The sequence below is a fragment of the Rutilus rutilus genome (assembly GCF_951802725.1).
Source record: "Rutilus rutilus genome assembly, chromosome: 17".
NCBI lineage: Eukaryota > Metazoa > Chordata > Actinopteri > Cypriniformes > Leuciscidae > Rutilus > Rutilus rutilus.
Genome location: NC_140230.1, coordinates 30,122,427 through 30,143,251, shown reverse-complemented (window position 1 = coordinate 30,143,251; position 20,825 = coordinate 30,122,427). Strand labels below are relative to the sequence as shown.

Here is a 20,825-nt window from a genome sequence, read left to right as displayed (position 1 = left end):
TTCTGCTACAGTGACACCCGGCCTGCTGTACCCATAAAGGTAATTTTTTGTGCACTTTTTTTCTGAGAGTGTGGCTCTGTGATGATCCTGTGGAATAATTGGGTTAATGTCTTTAATAATCCTGGTAAAATGCATCAAGCGAAGTTCAAAACTCAAAGGCTAATTTCATTATATAGATAAATAGCATTACAATCCAGATATACATTCAAGTAATTTCATTCAAATGTGAATAAAATTTTAAGTTGATTATTTACTTATAAATAATAGAATGCTCAAGCCTTTTTAATGTGATGTTTACTGCTGCTTTATTGTTCGGACTTTTAATCTGGTAATGGCAACCTTCCTGATTTTCCCACAGGATGTACCCTAGAGGACTGGAGATGGCTGACTGCTGAATATTCCTGTAACGAATGATAGTCTTAGATGAACATGTATCTGAAGAACATTTTAATGCGTAATGAAAGCGCAAAGAAATGTTTAAACTAGATGAATATTTTTAAAGGAATCAATTAACATGAAAACATAATTGTACCAGTTAAACATACTGCATGTTTCAGGGCTTTTGGATGGGTTGTTTATCTTTCTTAAACTCTTATAAGTGATACAAAATAAGTGAAGTGCAATTCTTAAAACTCAAAATCCCAAAGAAACTCTACAAACCCCATCCAAAACCACACAGATCCACCCTGACCCCACTCAGGTGAGGGGAGAGAGAAAAGCCTAACCTAACCCACACTCCCATCTGGAGACACAGAGCACAGATATTGTGTACATACTGTACAGAGTACAAATGTGTCTCAAGCGTTTGAACATGCAATATTCCGTGCTGCCTCAGCACTGATTTCATATTATTATCGTGAATGTGAACAATCACTCGGACGTGCGTCTGTGGTAACATGCTGCGGTAAATAGTTCAAGACGAGCTGGGAGCTCAGTTTACATTCAGAGGAGGAATTTCTGCACACAATACATATGAGAATGAATTTCCCTTATGAGCTGCAGTGCACAGTGTGTCCGTGTCAAACACATAGTTCAACTCAAGCTTATGATGTGAGTGAATTTAGTGCTTCTGCTTTGAGATGTTCTACACTTGATGTGAATTAACCTTAGTGTACTTGAAATATATCACGAAAACAAAAAGGAATATTTTTTTATGCCTGTAGGGTTTTATTCTCGTTGTTTTTTATTTTTATTGAAATGAATTTTAATGTTTAAAACTGAATTGTTGGTGGTGCAATTTCACTTTGACGGTAGCTTTTGTGTTCCAGGATGTTTGTAGGAAATAATGTATGAGCGAACCGGAGCTCAGTGGCTACAGCAATCTTCCTGAAAACGGTCGCGATAAAAACCCATCCGTCTCCTGTTAAACTGACAGACAGAAATCCAGATCTCTGATGACCTAGCTCTCTGTTATCCTGATGTGATTAGGAGACTCTCGGCACTTTGCTGTGTATTCATTGATTATAGCGATTCTCTGTTCATTTAACACACAAGTGAGATAACTGACTCACAGGAGTTTGATTTGTTTCTAAATATGTTTGTATCTAATATATCCGATATTTCTGACCTGCTGTACAAAAGATCCATGTAAATGGATTGAAATTGTGTTCAAGTGTACCTGAAAAAAAATGTTAATAGTGTAAAGGGTGTTTTAGGTGCTGTACACAATGGACCTTTGTATGTGCTACACTGTCGTTGGGTATTTTGAGCTGTACCCCAGTGTTCTGCTCTCCATTCACATAGAAGGGTCACAGTTATCAATGCATTATTTAATGGATTATGGATTAACTATTTCTTGTTATTTTGTATGTTTAGTGAGATACACAGGTCAAATGTAGTAAGCCAAATAATTTGAAAAAGTATTAAATTATTTAAAAGGAAAAAAACTTCTGACTCTGACTAATTGAAGGTGTTTATTCTTTTCGTAAGTTTGTAATCTGCTTTGAATCATCATCTTAGACCAGTGGCTCTCCACTGCTAGGTTTCAGGTTCTAATAGGGTTGTGTGTCTGAAAATGCAAAATATACACTGATGAGCCAAAACATTGGCCATGACCAGTTACAGGTAAAGTGAATATAGTTGATCATCTCCTAACAAGGCAACATATTAAAGTCTGGGTAGATTAGATGGTAAGCAAACAATCAATTCTTCTAATAAACGTGTTGGATGCAGGAGAAATGGGACTTTTGACAAGGGTCAAACTGTTAAAGCATGGCGACTGGCTCAGAGAATCTCTGAAACGGCAAGGCTTGTGGGTTGATCCACCAGGATACCAACAGTATCCTGGTGGATCAAACCACAAACTGGCGACAGGATGTTGGGCGCCTAAGGCTCATCGATTCAATGAAGGCTATCCCGTCAACGAAGGGCAATGAAGGCTATCCTGTCTAGTCCAAGCCAACAGAAGATAACTGTGCCCCAAGACAAGTCACACAAAATGTTAATGATGGTTACACGAGGAATGTTCTACAACACACAGTGCATCGCACTCTACGTATGGGGCCAATCAGAGTGCCTATGATGACCACTGTTCACCGGCAAAAGTGCCTAAAATGGGCAAGCGAGCATCAGAACAGAACCTTAGAGGATTGGAAGAAGGCAGCCTGATCTGGAAATGAGAAATCTGGAATGGTGACAGAACATTGTGCTTGGTACGTTTTTCGTTTTCAAACCAATATTTAGGTATATATCAATACTCAGCCTGTCTAGCATGCTTCTTATAAAGTTTACGCATTAGGTCAGTAGGCGGTCTTTTGTGGCTCTTCGAACACATTCCACCACATGACTGTCTACACCATTCACTAATTCAGTCAAAGGTTTTCAACTACCTCTGAAAGTGGAAAACACCTTGGACAAGCTCAAAACATTTAAGTACCCGTTTGTGTTGCCCTCTAGTGATTAGATTGATGAAAACGCTTCTTAATACCAGTTGTAAACATGGCCTAAGTAAACAACGTTAATTGTTGTGCCTATCGAATGTATAGTATCAGTTCTGACAGGTTTCGTTAGTCAGACTCTCAGCTGATCCATGTCTACCTATAGGAACACAGCGCCTATCACAGCATTACTATTTAAGCTGCCTTTTCAGTTATCCTTCAGCTGCTTTCATTGTTTTGCTCGGAAGCTAATTACCCTCCACCACCATCAGCTCCTCCTCTTGTCCACAGTCAAGACTTAGCCTCTTACATTCCGTAATGTCATTGTCATCAAGAACATTAAAGGGATATAGTTCACCCAAAAATGTAAATTCCCGTTCATCTTCGGAACACAAATGAAGATCTTTTTGATGAAATCTGAGAGCTTTCTCTCCCTTCAGACAGCTACACAACTGACACTTCAAAAAGTTCATTAAGAGATTGTAAAACTAATCCATATGAATTAAGCGGTTTAGTCCAAATTTTCTGAAGAGACACGATTGCTTTATATAATGAAGAGATTGAATTTAGGTTTATATTCACATGTGACGTATATCCAAGTATGGGGTCCTATACTCCTATGCATTTCACTCATTTTTGCTATAGTGTCTGGGAATCGATTTGGAGTTAGATGCCTTGCTCAAGGGCACCTCAGTTGTGGGTGAGAGTGGAAGAGAGTGCTGTTCATTCAGTCCCCCCATCTACATTTCCTGCCGGTACTAAGACTCGAACCCGCAATCATGGCAGCAACAACTGCCCCCAGTAATTTAATTACAGTTAGGCTACATTTGATATAATTGCATTAAATACTATATAGACTATACAACAAAACAATACTGGATTTAACATTTAATGTAACCTTCTCCAGTTACACACTTTGGTCAGTTCAAGAATAATTTATGCAATTGATTGTTTATTTGAAAGAACCTACAGTGCAGTTTCTTGTCTGTCCTTGTATTGTTCAACTGGTCGAGGTTGATATGGGATTACTACTAATATTACTGATATGGGATAAGTAATTACTAATAAGTTATTTAATACTTTCTAGAGAGTAATTAGTACCGCAATCTAACACTGTTGAAGATGTAATTAGTAGCTATAGTAATTAATTACTTTTTTAAAGTAACTTACCCAACACTGATGCTAAATTGTCAATTATCTTTGATGGAAGTGGTCTTGACAGAAATGCAGCTCACTGTAATATTAATAAACTTGAATGTTTTGCTGAACAAACAGTTTTGGTACTGATTTGGATTGCATTATAATGCAAAACTAGTTGAGAACAACTGTCTTGACTCTTGTACAATGAATGAGTGCTTCTAGTTTAAGAGTGGTTAGTGAAACAGAGACAAAGCTAGATGATTTAAAGGAAATGAAACCAAGCAGATCATTCCGGACTCTGGGCATGTTCCATAAACAGTCATAGGAGAAGTGACCTTCATCCCGGAGGAGTGACCTTCATCCCAGAGGAATTGCTCTTCTCATCCAATTTCAGAACCTCTGGCAGTCTCATCTCTTCTGTTTGTTAAACACACAGCAGTGTCAGCAACGCCTGAGAGCAGTTGTCCTGAAAAAACACTGACACACACACACACACACACACACACACACACACACACACACACACACACACACACACACACACACACACACACTCCCAGCTGTGAGACACCATGATACAAAGTACAGATCACAGAGCCACTGAACTCAGACATCAAAACATCAGCTAACAGGAAAATGTCTCAAACACCAAGCCACTTTGGGTAAGGTTCAAAAAGCAAAGCTTAAAAAAAGCAATGTTTCTTCAGAAAACTGGAACATGGTACAGAAAGACTATTTTGTAGTGTGTTTATAGTTGGCTTATTTCATGAGTTTAATCCTTGAATGGTATTAGGACAAATATAGCTGGCTTGCTGTTGATGGAGAGCTCAAATCCGAAACAACAGAACTCAAGCTTTAAATGACACCTGAATGGATTCAAACTAAATTCTGAATTTAAATACCATCTTCTTGCTAATATATACAGTACAGGGAAACAGGATTGAATGGCTGAAGAATGGTTGTACTTGACGAATGCAGCAAAAACGGAGGGGCCTGTTTCTTACATTTTCAGTGGTGTGCAGACCTGGTGCAGACCACTGATCTATATAATGACATTGATATTACAAATGTAATTTTATAGATCAGTGGTGCAGACACTTGATGTTTAAAACGTAATACTTTTCATGCTAGTTAATTTACTAAAGATATGTCAATCACAGCAACATTCCTGTCTTTAATTCTGTAAAAAAAAGAGTCTGGAGACAAAAAGTATTTCAGCGTATTCGTTGAAAGTGACATAGTCCTTCCCCCTGGACTATTTTAATATGTTAATATAAACAACGGTTGCGTTGGAATGGTGGAAGTATAATTACATACAGAATTGAGGTGAGGTAGGCGTCTTTTTAAATACCCTTACGTTGTGACTGACAGGATTAGATGAGCAAGCTCCTTCTGAAGGGTGGGTTTACAAGTCCTTTACAAGTTAAAAAACACTTCAGCACAAACAAGGCCGTTTAAACGTTCATACGGTTCATACACAAAGTGATGCGTTCTTGTTTGCCCCTATTATGGATTTTTTTTAATTACCTTTCATGTAGTGTGTAACATAGTCTCCAAGTGAATGAAAACATCCTGCAAAGTTTTAAATCTGAAAGTGCACCGTATATAAAGTTATTGTCATTCAAAAGTAAGAGTCGACTCAATGAAATGAATCGTTTTTCAAATGAGTCATAAGCCGTTTCGTTGTCATGTCAAGACGAAACATTAGCATATCCGTCCACTTCTTGCGCGCGCAGACACCAGGGAAAACTTGAACCTCTAACCAACAGCTGATTCCTGTGGATACTGGATAGCATCATGTCGAGAAGATGCTGTGCTCTAATGTGAAGGTAAAGCCAGTTTTTTTTTTCACTGCCCAACGACGAGCATGTGAAGAATCAGTGGTTAAAATTCATCTTTACCACAATACCACCACAGCAGTTCCCTTTATTTGAATGACGACTTCTTCTCAAATCTCAGAGTTCAATGTAGGATTTGGAAAACCGCTTGCTCTTGAAAGATGGTGTTCAAAATACTTAGTTTTGAGTTTTATATTGTGTTGGTCTCCTGCTAACTGTTTAACTCACATTATTACTGTCTTAACTGAAATACTTCTGCTAATCAGTTTGTGGGCCACTATTACCTAAAACTGTGTCTATTAAAGCAGATTGTCTGTCGTTCTCACTACTTTGAGGAAAGATTAAGCATGGAGAAAGATTTGTTTTACCAACGTTTATGTTACATCAGTCATTCATTCAGAGCTCGGCTAATGTATGCACTGTTATTGATACAGTTTCCACATGTTCACCGCAATAAATTAGAAAAATACAAGTACAATAATCGGTTTGGTGATGGACATGCACTTGTTAATGCTGATGGTGAAGAATTACAGTTGCAACATCTCATAATGTACCTCAAACCGAGTAGTGTATCACTGAGAAACGTCCTGCTCGAGCCGTCCTTGCGATGGAGGTTCGGGTTGAATAACTTGTTCTTTCAGTGTTTCATTATCGGACTCGCGCTCGCATTGATATGGTAAAATCGACGTCATTGTTCGTTACTGTGTTTAGTTTTACGGTGTAGGAAGCCTCAGGACAAGCAGAGCTGATGTTATTATGGCAATGGGCATTTTTGTTTTCAACACGCACGCTGTACGCGGTGGACCAATCACAACAGACTGAGCTGCCTGGCCAATCAGAGCAGAGTAGCTCGCGGAAAGGAGGGATTTAGAGAGATTGATTCATCTGACGAGTCGTTTGAGAATCATTGAAAATGTGGTGATGTGCAAATGTGTATTATGAGAAAATGAAACAGTTTTTTTTTTTTTTTTTTACCTTTGATGCATGTAAACCTATTGTAGGAGACTCCAAAACAACATTAGGAAACTTTAAAATAGCATAATGGGGCACTTTAATACTCCCTCTGCTGGAGTATATAGATACTGCACATGCCTGCACATACTTATTTTATGGAATATTTTGCTTTTAAACATAACAGTAATTAGATTTAGCCTAGCGCTAAAAGATTGTGAACCAAATCTAAGATCCTAGCAAAATGTGATTGTGTTGAGTTTATTATAAATGTTGTCATCATCAGTGATTTATGATAAGATAAAAAAGTATATCTGTTTTTTAAATTTGGATGGAACTGGCAGCGAATTTTAACTTTGTTCATTCTCCCAGATTGGTTCACTGAGAATATGGTTAAATAGAAATACAGTATATATTTGCTGCAGAGTTGCTCTAACATCACTGAGCCTTTGTGAAAACACATAAAACCAGGGCTACAGATATAATAGTGTAAAAGCTCTGGATAAAAAGCATTTGTCAAAATGTGCTGTTAGTCCAGTGGTTAAAATGGTATGACTGTTCAAACCCACCAAGAGCTGATCCATGAAATAACACTATTGTGCCCTTGAGCACTTAATGTCAGCTTGCTTCAGCTGGATTGAATAAGTAATACGTTTGCTGTAATAAACTAGATATTGCAAATGACAGTTCATGAAAATATACTTTGAGGAGGAAAAACAACATGTTTAGTTAAACAATCTGATAATTCAATACAAAAAAAGTAATTATTTTAATTTAATCTTTTGGCTGAGATCTCAATCATCTTCTGTCCTTCAGTCCTCATGTCTGGGACAGAAGATATAGAGGCCTGTGAATACTGTTCATATTGCAGTAACACACAATTTCCTATTTTAGATCTTCAGTTGAGCTTAAAGATATTTTTCTAATGACAAACCTCATTTGATCAGGGTTTTAGTTTACACAAACCATAATTTCTTAAGGCTCCTCAAAATATTTCAGTCTGGCTTGACCGTGTTCTGATGGCGGGATCATGCCTATGTTCCCACAGCCCTATGTTCCCACAAATGGCCTACCCCTGACCCCACCCCTAAACTTACCCGTAACTGGGGTTTAGACAATGTTCCACAAATGGCCTACCCCTGACCCCACCCCTAAACCTACCCGTAACTGGGGTTTAGACAATGTTCCCACAAATGGCCTACCCCTGACCCCACCCCTAAACCTACCCGTAACTGGGGTTTAGACAAATCGTAAAAAAAAAAAATTCTTAGAAATGTGGGAACATAGGGTCGTGTGAACATAGAGCTGACCCCGTGATGGCAGTGCATATCGGACTGAACTGAAAACTGTTGGCAGTGCATCAGAGTCAGGGACAATCACAGTATTCTGGACAATCATGCTATAGGTCTGTTCCTGTCAGAACGCCAAATGTTGTCTTGCCTGCGAGTGCGAGCCAGTCTTTCCTAAAGGATCGAGATCGAGGATAGAATACATTTATTTCACATCCACATTATCTCATTTGACAAGATGAAAATGTGTTAATCGTCTGCAGCAGTAGCAGCATTTATCGCAGACGGTCGAAGTGACAATTGGATACAGATCAGAATATCACAGACCACAAGGACCATTGCAGTCTAAAGAGGCTGAAGAAATGTCATATTTGGCATATTTGATGAGTTTAATCCAAGAGTTATATATTTGTTGTATAACCAACAGGACAGCAGTGATGTGTGAACTAAGTTTATCAATACAGTGAATTACAGTAAAGCTATTGAATATTTTTCATAAATAAAATCATAAGAATTATGCAAAAATATATTTTTCCAAAATAAGTGTTGTAGTATAACTAACAGGACAGTAGTGATGTGTGAACTGAATTTGGCATCAATGCAGTGAATTACAGTAAAGCTATTGAATAATTTTCATAAATAAAAATCATAACAATTATTATGCAAAAATATATTTTTCCAAAATACTGTAAGTGTTGTAGTATAAGCAACAGGACAGCAGAGATGTGAGAATTTAATTTGCCATTAATACACAGTGAATTACAGCGAAACTATTGAATATTTTTCATAAATAAAATCATAAGAATTATGCAAAAATATATTTTTCCAAAATAAGTGTTGTAGTATAACTAATAGGACAGCAGTGATGTGTGAACTGAATTTGGCAACAATGCAGTGAATTACAGCAAAGCTATTGAATATTTTTCATAAATAAAATCATAAGAATTATGCAAAAAGATATTTTTCCAAAATAAGTATTGTAGTATAAGCAACAGGACAGCAGTGATGTGAGAATTTAATTTGGCATTAATACAGTGAATTACAGTGAAACTATTGAATATTTTTCATAAATAAAAATCATAAAAATTATGCAAAAATATGTTTTTCCAAAATAAGTGTTGTAGTATAACCATCAGGACAGTAGTGATGTGTGAACTGAATTCGGCAACAATGCAGTGTATTACAGTGAAGTTATTGATTTTTTTTTCATAATACAAATCATAAACATTATACAAAAATATATTTTTCCAAAATAAGTGTTGTAGCATAACCATCAGGACAGTAGTGATATAAGGACTCTGGACGAGCTGTGATATAAACAAAATGCTATTGACTATTTTTAAAAAGGGGAAGAGCTGTTTGATATGTGTCGCCCTGTCTTCCTGTTTCAGTGGAAATTACGTCAACATTGTTTCAAGGCACTTCAGTGGGCCTTTAAACGTGTTAGCATGAGACTTGTGGTTGAATTTTTAAATTATATCCAGGAAAGTGAATAAGGAGCTCCAAGCAACTGATTTCATCAACAGACTAGAAATTGCCCCTTGATTTCCTATTAGTTTGATGGAACGTCAAAAGGACCTGGATTATAGTTCACTGGAGGAGCAGAAGGACTTGAGTGTAGCTTGGTGGAGGTTCAAGAAGACCTGGATCGTAACTTAGTGGAGGTGCAGATGGGACTGTATCATAATTTGGTGGAGGTGCAGAAGGACTTGGGTTGTAGTATGCTGGAGATGCTGAAGGACTTGGAACGTAGTTTGTTGGAGGTGCAAAAGGGTCTTGTTGGCCCCGAAGCACAAAATTGTTGTCAATCATGTAAGGCTCATCTCTGTTTATGTAACTGACTGCAACATGTCTTGACTGAGAGAACACAACAGAAAGAACATCATTATTGCGTCTAAATGGGATGCGGTGACACCTAGTGGCAGCTGTTAACCTAATGTCTAATGAATTAATTAACCAATCAGAATGGATATGAAAACGAAGTCACTTGTTTCTGTCAAAGCAGTTAAATACGCATAATGATGAGAAATCAAATGTGTAACAATATCATTGTTGGCTGATTCAGTTGCTTTAGAGCATAGAACCGTCATTAAACAAATGTTCAGTGTTGTTTAAAAGAAGAGCAAAGGCTGGGTTTCAGTAAAAAGTTTCATTCCTCACACAAAGCTATCATTATTATAAGTCTTAGAATAAAAATAACTAGCATGGACATATGTTTTTTTTTTTTGTTTTTTTTTTTGCAGAATGAAATTCCCAGTCCTCATTAATCTTCATTATATTGAAGAATGTTCTATATAATTTCACCTTTTGTGTTCCACAGAAGAAAAAAACGCTTACTATATGGGTATGGAACGGCATGATGGCGAGTAAACAGTGTCAGAATTAAATTTTGTTTTCAATTTTTACATTTTTCAAAATGATTAAAGATAAGAATTTTTTAACTTCATCTTAAAGAGTTTTACCTTCATCCTGCAGCAATCACAAGAAGATGAGGTAATGATAACAGAGACGATGAAGACCAGAACATCACAGACAACCAAGAGAATAAGAGTCACACCCTGAGTGAGTATAGACAATATGATTATAAACACATTTTTATTAGTCATAAATAGAAATTTGTCTTGAAGAAATGTTCAGAAATGGCACATCATGACTTACAGATTATTGTAGAGCTTATTAAATCGGTTAAAATTGAAACCACTTTTATAGTTGATCACACTAATTTGAGCACTTTTGATGTAAGTTTGGCAGATATATTTTACTTTTGTGAGATTCAAAGCAAGACGTCTAATACACACACTTACATCACTGTCAAGATAGTGGAATGGGATGGAGAGAACAGATGCTATGGCATTGAAACAGTTTAGAAATTGTGAGATTCTGACCTGAAATGGGAAAAAGACGAAAATGTTTAAAACATAATGCGTTGTACTCTAAATAGACACCGTGAAATGTCAAATATTTTCTATTACAGTAGACATTCAGACTAACCCTGATTGCGTTACGTTTGTATGCAGCTGATACTGTCACAGATCCAGTTAAAACTGACTAAGGTGAAGAAAATGAACGTTATTGAGTATTTGTTCATTGCACAATGTTGTCCTGGTGTTGAAATAAAATACTTACAAATAGACATGACCAGAGGAGATACAAAAATCCTGTACAGATCGTTAAGACAACCATACCTATACCTATTGATATTTCCAAAACCTGGAAGATATAAAACAAGACAGCTCCTCATTTCCCCTGAATCAAAATTAGCATGTAGCAGAAAGAATTTTTTAAAAGTATTTTACCCCAAGGAACTTTGGCCTGATCGTCATGAATTTAGACACCACACGCTGGTCAAATAGTGACGCTGGGTGCTGCAAAATGCTGGTCACATCATCACGTCTAGGCATCTTTAAACACAATGAGAGAGATATGTGTTGGGATGGGAATTGAGCTAATGGGCTAATGTACTCTAAAAATTATACTAAAATTGGTTCCAGTTTATTAAGCCTATACAGAAAATAAAGGCATGTTTTTCTCTTTACTGTCAGTCAAAGTGAAATAAAACTGAAGAGGAACCAAATGTCACTGTGAACATTCTCAGAGCAGAAAATCTGGATTAACTGGAAGAGTTGCTCAGATGACACATGAGAAGCTAATCTGGCGAAGACAGTTGGTTTAGTTTTAGCTTTGTTTTTTTCCCAATGCGACTTAAAAGTACAAACTAAAGATAACGGCACAGGGGATTTCACTATTTTCTGGTGGTCCAAAACAAAGGAAGGAGCATGCTCACCTGATCCTGCATGTCACAACATAAAATCTGCTAGAATTTACAAAACAACTATCTGTACATGATATGCTCGTACAAAAACCAACGTAAGAGCACAATAAGCAAATAAAGAGGATTGATATGTGATAGTTTGCACTGGTACTCTATTCTAGCTTTTACCTAACCCACAAACATAGAGACAGACAACAGAAGTGCAGAATACTCACACTAAGTAACAATGTTTCAACTCCCAACTTAGAATCCATTCATATTAGTAGTATGTGAAGAAATGGTACTTAGGAAATTAGTCATTATTGATGTTGACGGTGTGTTTGTCTTGAGCCATTTTGATTTTGTTTTTGATTTTGTTTTTCTTAGTAAGAAGTCTCAAGACTCCACCTCCACAAAATATGAAGAGAATGGTGTTTCAAGATGTAAACATTGAGTGAATTCAGGTTATAAACTGTAGATAGGATGTTATAACATAAGAACAAATATCCTACATTTTGGAAGTAAAAAAAAAAAAAGAGACTGGTTGATCTTGAGGCATTTAGAATCAAAAGAGAAATTAGCATGGCACATTTTGCAGTCCAGGAAGTAATTATCATCATGTTTGAGTTAATCGCCGCTTCACCGTATTGTCAGAATGGCCGAGTGGTCTAAGGCGTCAGACTCAACGAGATGTTGTTGAGCATTCTGTTCTCCGGGTGGAGTCGTGGGTTCAAATCCCACTTCTGACACAAGGATTTTGGAGTGACAGGACTAGAGGACCCAGCTTCAATGACAGAATGTAAATAAGAGAGTTTTTCTAAGATCAAGATGTGTACGGGCAATGCAATAACTGATCACCATGATTGATTTGTTAAAATGTACATAGTACAGTACTGTAACACAGTACAGGAAACTGCCTTTATTTGTATTATGTTAATCATTATATTTAAATAGTTAAATTCTGGAATAGAAACACAAAATAAAGTCATGTGACATTATGTTTAGAGTCTAATTTAGGTCTCTATCCATCTACTGTAGCCCAGATCAAAGGATAATACATGCAGAGAAGTTATGAACCACAAGGGGGCATCCCTGTACAAAGATAGACATTTTCGAGCAATAAATATTGCTATCTCTGCTTGGTTCCAATTACCTGAAGTAACTGGTTTAAAAAAGCAAAACAATAATAAAAAATAATAAAAAATAAAAATTAATCTAGACAATATCGAATATCGTGAAAAAAATAAATCCTGTTATATAAAAAATGTAAAAATGTCTTGTTACTGATTGTCATTAATGCCAAAGTAACACAATTGAAGTCTTTTTCATCTTTTATGACTCTTTGACTCTGACTCAGAATGTTAATTAATTTAATTTAAAGTTAATTTTTAAATAAAACAAATTTATGTAATCTTTGTCCACCTTAACTGTGTAACTCCATCAATAAAAATAAATAAAATGAAAAAACGTTTTTAATGCAAATGCTTTGTATTGTTTCAGTCCTCATTTGCCACTACACAGCACAGTTTAAATGAACATTTTTGACAAAAAAAAACAAAAGTGACCAGTTACAGCTGTGGTGTGCAATATGACGGACCTCCAGTAGGCATTAAAAATGTCTTCAGATGAAGGATCTAAACAAAACTGAAGGATGATACAACAGAAAAATAGTGGCAATAAGTACTGTAAAAACTACAATGAATGATACATTTTGGGTCTTGAAACAGTTTGTGTATAACAGATGGGTCATTGGCTTAAAAAAAAGAGAGTTAGACTCCTAAAATTTAAATGTATTTAAAAAGAGGCTACATGTTATTTGTCATCCAATCTATTGTTGTAAAACAACCCAGTCAAGCAGGGTGACAACTACCAATGCAATTTAAATTATGATTTCATTAGCATTATGCAATAATGATAAAAATTTTTTTATTATAAACTCACTATGGTTTGGCTGGGAGTCAGGGTGGGGGTCAAGGGTCTGTAAAGGTTTACCCCTGCTGTACTACCAATCCCTACTCAGGCTGTTGAGAGGTTGGATAGTTTTACCAAGACATTCCTTTTTGTTTTCCCATTAGGCCTAATAATAACACCATAATACTTCGTTCAAATCATCATGCTCATCCTCACCGCGAGTTCTTTCTCTTCGCTAATGGATTCATTTGTAGACCACCCAATAGCCAATTAGCCCCTCCCCTACTCATTAATATTCATGTACCAGCGTCGTTCCGACGATGTGATTGGCTAGAAAAAAAGCCGGTCGTGTGAGAGTGAACGGATGAAATAACCTGTCAATCTCAACAAGGGCGGGATTTGCCAAGCCCCGATATATGTAAAAATACCATTCACACGCTCTCAGTGGCTGTGACACGAGAGAAGGGGCATTTCGAAATATCATATTCAAATCAGTCTCCGGCGAGGGACGGAAGAAGTACACAGTTTGAACAAATGGAGGAAGATAGCAATGAACAGATGAAACCACTCTTAACCACAGTAAGCATAAAGTTATTTGTTGTTGTCTCTTTAGAGTTGAGAGTTTGGATGCCTAGAGCGTTTCTGCGCGCGTTTCTTTCAAAGAAAGAAAAGGGTCGTGGATGAGGGTAATGGATGGTGGGGTTGGTTTAAAGCATCACTTTCTCTTGGTTGTTAACGACCCAGGATCATCCATGTTGTCTTAGTGGACGTGAAAGGTGCGTTTTGAGATTGTATTGGTGAGGAAATGTACTTTCATTGTTTTGGGGTGATCACGCTGCTGCCAGGAAGTGTCGTTCAGATCATTGCGTCACAATAACGGTGAACGACGAGCGCTTTAGACTATGAATATTTCTCTCTCTCTCTCTCTCTCTCTCTCTCTCTCTCTCTCTCTCTCTCTCTCTCTCTCTCTCTCTCTCCCTAAGATAAAAAATAATTTGAAGTTTTTATAAACATACATAAACACATACACGTTATAGCTTTTGTTGTGTTTTATTTTCTCGTCTTTTTGTGCTACATTTTGAAAATACTGTATAGCAACATACAAGCATTAATGAGTGTTTATTATTCTCTCTCTCTATATATACATTTATTTTTTTAGCTGAGTATGATCTGCTGTTTAAAGAACAGAAAATTTCCTCTGGTTGTATGTCACTGTCACATTTCCCTTTTATAGTGATGTACTATTCCAGAAAAAAAGGTCATAATCACATAAACACTTAAGATTGAAGCCCACTCATTTTTATCACTTGTTATGTTTGTCAAGATAGGACTATTAAAAAATGTCAACCCAGTTAACATGAATTTGTATAGTAAACAATTGATAACTCTCTCTCTCTCTCCTGCTATTACTGTTTACATGAATAAGTAAGTGTGCACTTCCTCCCCCCATCTCTCTCTCTCTCTCTCTCTCTCTCTCTCTCAAATTGAAATTCAAAATGTGCTTGATTGACATGACAATCGTTACAATGTATTGCCAAAGCATTTCTAATGTTTACAGTGAATCTAGAACAGGCATAAGACATACATGTACAAATACATACATTAAAAAGAAGAGTAAATTGAACAATTCCTCAAAATGTAGTCATAATGACTTTAGTATATTTCCTTCGCTTCACAAATTATTTGTCATCAATGGATAAAATACTAACAGCCTAGATACACTTTCAATTCACGTGTATATTTAAATAAGGTCAGTACTACATCACTTATTTAAAGTAACAGTAACAACTATTAAGTAAAGAAACGGTATGAATATTGCTCACTTAATATAGTTAAAGGGATACTACACCTAAAAATTCAAATTAGTCCATGATTTACTCACCCTCAAGTCATCCTAGGTGTATATGACATTCTTCTTTCAGATTCGGACGAATACAATCGGAGTTATATTAAAAAATATCCTGGCTCTTCCAAGCTTTATAATGGCAGTGAATGGCTGTTTCTGTTTTGAAGTCCATAAAAGTGCATCTATCCATCATAAAAGTGTGGGGGGGTTAATAAAGGCCTTCTGAAGCAAAGCGATGCGTTTGTGTAAGAAAAATATCCATATTTCAAACTTTACGAACTGTAGCCTAATCTCTAACTTCCGCTAACTGTCGTTCAAGCGCTCATAAGAGACTGGCGTTCCAGCGTGTGACGTAGGACGCTCTGGTGAGAATATGCGCGACCGGTGTTTTGTTTTGCTCTAACCTCTGCGCTCGCCACCGTAATTTACGCTACGCCTGCGTCCTACGTCGTACACTGGAACGCCAGTCTCTCGTGAACGCGCGTACGATAGTTAGCGGAAGTTGGAGATGACAGTTTGTACAATTTTAAATATGGATATTTTTCTTACTCAAACGCTTCGCTTCAGAAGACCTTTATTAACCACCCGGAGCCATGCGGGGTACTTTTATCATGAAAAGATGCACTTTTATCATGACAAGATGCACTTTTATCATGACAAGATGCACTTTTATCATGACAAGATGCACTTTTATGGACTTCAAAACAGAAACAGCCATTCACTGCCATTATAAAGCTTGGAAGAGCCAGGAATTGTTTTCAATATAACTCTGATTGTAGCCTATTCGTCTGAAAGAAGAATGTCATATACACCTAGGATAACTTGAAGGTGAGGAAACCATGGGCTAATTTTCATTTTTGGGTGAACTATCCCTTTAAGTGTAAGTATATTAGCTCATATAAGTAAATACATACAGTGCTTGTAAATTTTTTGACAAACCTTTTTGAAAAAATGCACATGCGCAACACTCTACCTGCTCCTGAGAGGGAATGCCTATTAAACGTGTGCACGAGAGAGCATGCACGAGTCTAGTTCTCCTCGTGCACGCTCTGTTTACAAGTTGCTGTTGGCATGGCTCATACAAGCCTACTTTCCTTTACCTGTCGAGTAGAAACTTCGCGACTGAGGCATCAGTGGGAAGCCCAACTTGTGCTTTTAGCGCATGCCAGCGTGTGAAATATTCTCCCAAAAACACTCTAACTCAAAAACATTCATGCAAGACAAAATGTCAAATGCCCTTCCGTGTTTTATTTACTTATTATACTGATCGATTGAGTGAGGACTCAAGACATGATCTGCAATGGAGAAGTAGCTTGTTGCATTTGTGTAATAAATACTATGTGAACACATTGGAATTATCAAAAATGAACACACAAGGTTTTAGAACATTTCAGCGTGATACCTTTTACCATTTGGTCATAATTACTTTAGACAAATTGAGATGTTTACCGTGTCTGCGCGGTGCGTGACTTGTGCCAGGGCTAGCATCGCTAATCATAGCTTAGCCTACATTAACTTTTACTAGCAGTGATTTTAAATGGATTTCTCCAAATAGCATGCCAAACTTTACCTGTCGAGTAGAAACTTCGCGACTGAGGCATCAGTGGGAAGCCCAACCTGTGCTTTTAGCGCACGCCAGTGTGTGAAATATTCTCCCATAAACACTCTGGTCTTGTTTCTTTCTTCAGAGGCCTTTCTCTTCTTGTCATACATTTCGTAGACACTTCTTCTCTTGCGACCCTCAGACATTTTGAAAAAACCCGGTGAGAACGGGCGAGCTTCAATGAATGGCTGAAACCGTAGCTCACCACACACATACACCCGAAAGTGGGCATGCGCAGAAAGCGAAAACTACCTAGGGACGAGCACGTATGACGGCCTTACGTAAACATATCACCAGAATGATTGACAACTAGGAGGACCAATAGTCTTGATGATCCACCCGGAAAAAGAAAATCCTCCGCAATACCTTTAAGCAGTAACATCTTAAGTGGAGCACTAAATTGCAGTAAGCAGTGGCTGAGAGGTTATTTTAATTGACATTTAAATGGGCAGTGTGAATATTGTTACATTTTTGTTTTATCTTTTCAAAGTGTGTAAAGCATAACATAAGGGCTTATGTTTTCATATAAACAGTAACCAGTGGACCCTCGCTACACTGATTTTTTTTTATTTACAGTTTTGCTCTGTCTCAGTCTCTGACTTGCTACCATCATTCTCTTGTGTTTTCCCCTCAATGGTCAGTCTCATGTTGGTGCAGATATGTTGTCTGTATTATGTAATGATGATTAAGGGTTCAAATAACAAATCTGAGTTAGACTGGAATCCAGATAAGGAAATGCTTGTACGTTATTGCATAAGTATGTATATTGTTTAGATGTCGTTAAACAAAGTTAACATTCTATTTATCGGAACGTTTTTGGAATTTCCAGAGTTCCTGTTGTGTAACAAAGAGCCTTGTTTTAATTTCCTCCTGTTGCTTAGTTCACTAGTACTCATCACTCAGGTGTCTTCAGGACAATGATGCTCCTCTTCTGTTCTCTTCCGTGACTCTATCGGGAAGATTTCATGGCTCGTTGAGTTTGTGGTAATGTTACAGCACTGGTTCAGAATGGAAGATTAGACAGGAAGTTTGTCATTGTTCTCTGGCTGGAGGATCAGCAGCTCACGGGGCAGCTGGGACCCCTCAGACAATGCTGTTGAAAAAGCCACAGAGGGCACAGCCGTAAGCTCAGCAGGTTTAGAGTAGCTGGGGACTGTAGGATGAGGCTCTGTGACCTGTCAGTGTACAGTAGTCAACACAGTTGCTCTGTTAACTTACAGCTAATTCACAAGTCTTTCTGGTTCCATTTGTTTACATATGTTGAGAGTAATATCTCACGTAACGTTGGTACAATGGTCACATGTGCGTTAACTCGGCCTAGAGAGACTCTGGAAACATTTTATTTTGAGGGAGAATCTGCTGAATAGATTTAAATGTAACAGAATACTGAAGTTTTTAATTTTGGATCACAAATATTCATGAAATGACAAAAATATTTCATAAATGAGCGCAGAATTGGCGAGATTTTTCATATAGATTGTCTATAGAATCTCTAATCACAGTCAGCATTTCTTCAGAAGTGGGTTTTGTTGTTTCACATTTTTGTGCCGTAAAATATTTTGTTAATCTTAGATGAGGGTTTGAGAGTGTTCAGCAGTGCAAAGTCTGTTTGCCAGTGCTTAGTATTAGTTTAGTCCGTTTTATGTTTTTCAAAGCGTATATGAGAAAAGTATGGTAAAACTTTACAATAAGGTTCACTTTGTTAACATTAGTTAACTATATTAGTTAACATGAACAATGAAAAGTACTTCTAAAGCATTTGTTAATAGTAGTAAATGTTAATTTCAACAATTTAACACATCATTGAAATCAAAAGTTGTCTTTGTTAATATTATTAACTAATATTAACAAAGAGTAATAAATAATACTGTAACAAATGTATTGCTCATTGTTAATTAATGTATAAACTAATGGAACCTTGTTGTAAAGTGTTATCAAAATTAATATTTGTATATGTTACTAAAGTATTTTATTCACAATTCATTTAAAATACTTAGTTTGATGTAACGGACCAGACCACAACCAAATAAAGAAAACATGTCCATGTCCCCACTCCCCATGCAAAGCTCACTGTCTGGTGTACACCTGAAATATCACAAATGTACAAATCACAATATGTATATTGCAACAGCTTGCGATAACTGGATGATTTTAATACAATACCACCGTGTCTACATTGGACGGAAGCGTCACAACGCAACGAAAGACAAGAGAATTTGCCAGAATTTGCGATTATAATGGCTGCGTCCGAAAGCTTATAAATGCTGGTTTCGGAGGATGCGTTCCAAGGTATGAAGGCTTCAAGGCACGTCAGAATCCAAAGTTAGCCTCATTTCCTGTCATCTGATCGATTTTTGAAGGTATCATAGATGTATCCTTCACTGCCTTTGATATCCCACAATCCTGTGTGTTCCATTCTGTGGCAGTTGAGCTAAAAAATAAAGATGGCATCTGAAAGTCACGTTTGGTTGTCAGTTTGTGTGCAAAAGTACGTTTTTGACCAACATTTTCCACTTTTGATCTACTTTCTAGTGATAAAATTACTATTGTAGGAATTAAATATTCACTTAGTTATAACCAAAGCTCTCTCTATTTTGTTATAGATCATTAAACTATTACATTGCTGCAGAAGTCTGGCCGAAATCAGTTTCGTGAGGTACGTTCGTGCTCAAACGCTGCCTGCGAAGTCATTGCCTGATAGGGCAGCGAGGCAACAAGTCAGCTGCTTAAGCTTTTGGACGCAGCCAATCAGTGATGCTGTCTACACTCGACAAATCCCTGACAGTAAACCGATGCCTCGTTCTATTTCTGACACACTCCAAGCACTCGCGCTACTTCTGAAGTGAAAGACGAATGGATTTGGAATATTCGCTTTGTAGACAGTGTGGTGTAGACAGCCTCAAGTTGTTGCGCCGCAGAGAAAGATGCCAAATTCAGTTCTCTTCCTCAGCTTATATGGCCGAATATGTCAAAATACCCGCCTTGGCTAGTATTCACGTAAACACTGTCGGTTATGTCTTAAATGAACGTAAACAGATGGAAAATAAATTGGATGCGTTTCCAAAGGATCCGTGCATCGGGTCTTGTGACAGCAGCCTAATAATCCTGCCGCTGTCTATGTCATTTAATGTTAATCAAACCACAAAAGACGAAGAGGAAATCACTCTGACTGCTCTTGACTGAATAACTTTTGTAACTTTAATAATCAGTGTATATTTATTTATTTAATTCATACTGCGAAGACTAAGCAGTGCTTTATTTTTACATTCGATCATTCAATTTCAGTTGTAGTTCTTGCTTGAATGCTACTGTTAAATAAACCTAATGTAGGCCTACCAAAAAAAATCTAATGTGGGAATGTAATTGGTTAACTTTTGCAAACGCTCAGCACATCAAAATACAATATTCGCTTATTAATCAGTCAATTCTTGAAGCATGCACTTCCATGATTTGTCTGAAAGAAAATTCGTAGAAACTAATGTAACAGTGGTTCCTCCTAGAATAGAATGGGACTTTATTTTATTTTATTCTTCTTCAATTAATTCCCCAATCATTCATTCAGACTGCACAGCTTTAATTACAGGCATTAACAGCTTCACTGGCTGAATGGCACGACTTCC

General features: G+C 37.1%; 2 protein-coding genes and 1 long non-coding RNA gene across 4 annotated transcripts in view; 2 read left to right on the top strand and 1 right to left on the bottom strand.

The window, feature by feature from the left end:
• Positions 1-9,684: 9,684 nt before the first annotated feature.
• On the bottom strand, positions 9,685-11,306 carry LOC311276536 (uncharacterized protein; the record flags this gene model as incomplete). The annotated part of the gene is made up of 5 exons (XM_084386236.1): positions 11,221-11,306; positions 11,086-11,142; positions 10,899-10,979; positions 10,557-10,652; positions 9,685-9,951 (listed from the first exon to the last, which is right to left on the bottom strand). The coding sequence occupies exons 1-5, from the start codon at positions 11,275-11,277 to the stop codon at positions 9,685-9,687; spliced, it is 558 nt and encodes a 185-aa protein (XP_084242362.1). The 5' UTR covers positions 11,278-11,306.
• On the top strand, positions 9,791-13,336 carry LOC311276537. Its single transcript, XR_014625074.1, has 3 exons — positions 9,791-9,906; positions 10,415-10,656; positions 12,233-13,336. It is a non-coding gene; the product is annotated as an uncharacterized lncRNA (long non-coding RNA).
• An 862-nt stretch (positions 13,337-14,198) lies between these two features.
• Positions 14,199-20,825, top strand: part of slc4a7 (solute carrier family 4 member 7) — a 48,108-nt gene continuing 41,481 nt past the window's right edge. For both annotated transcript variants that reach the window (XM_084384972.1, XM_084384970.1), the window contains exon 1: positions 14,199-14,335. In XM_084384972.1, coding sequence (XP_084241098.1) covers positions 14,291-14,335 — 45 coding nt within the window. In that variant the 5' untranslated portion in view covers positions 14,199-14,290. The remainder of the gene's footprint in view (positions 14,336-20,825) is intronic.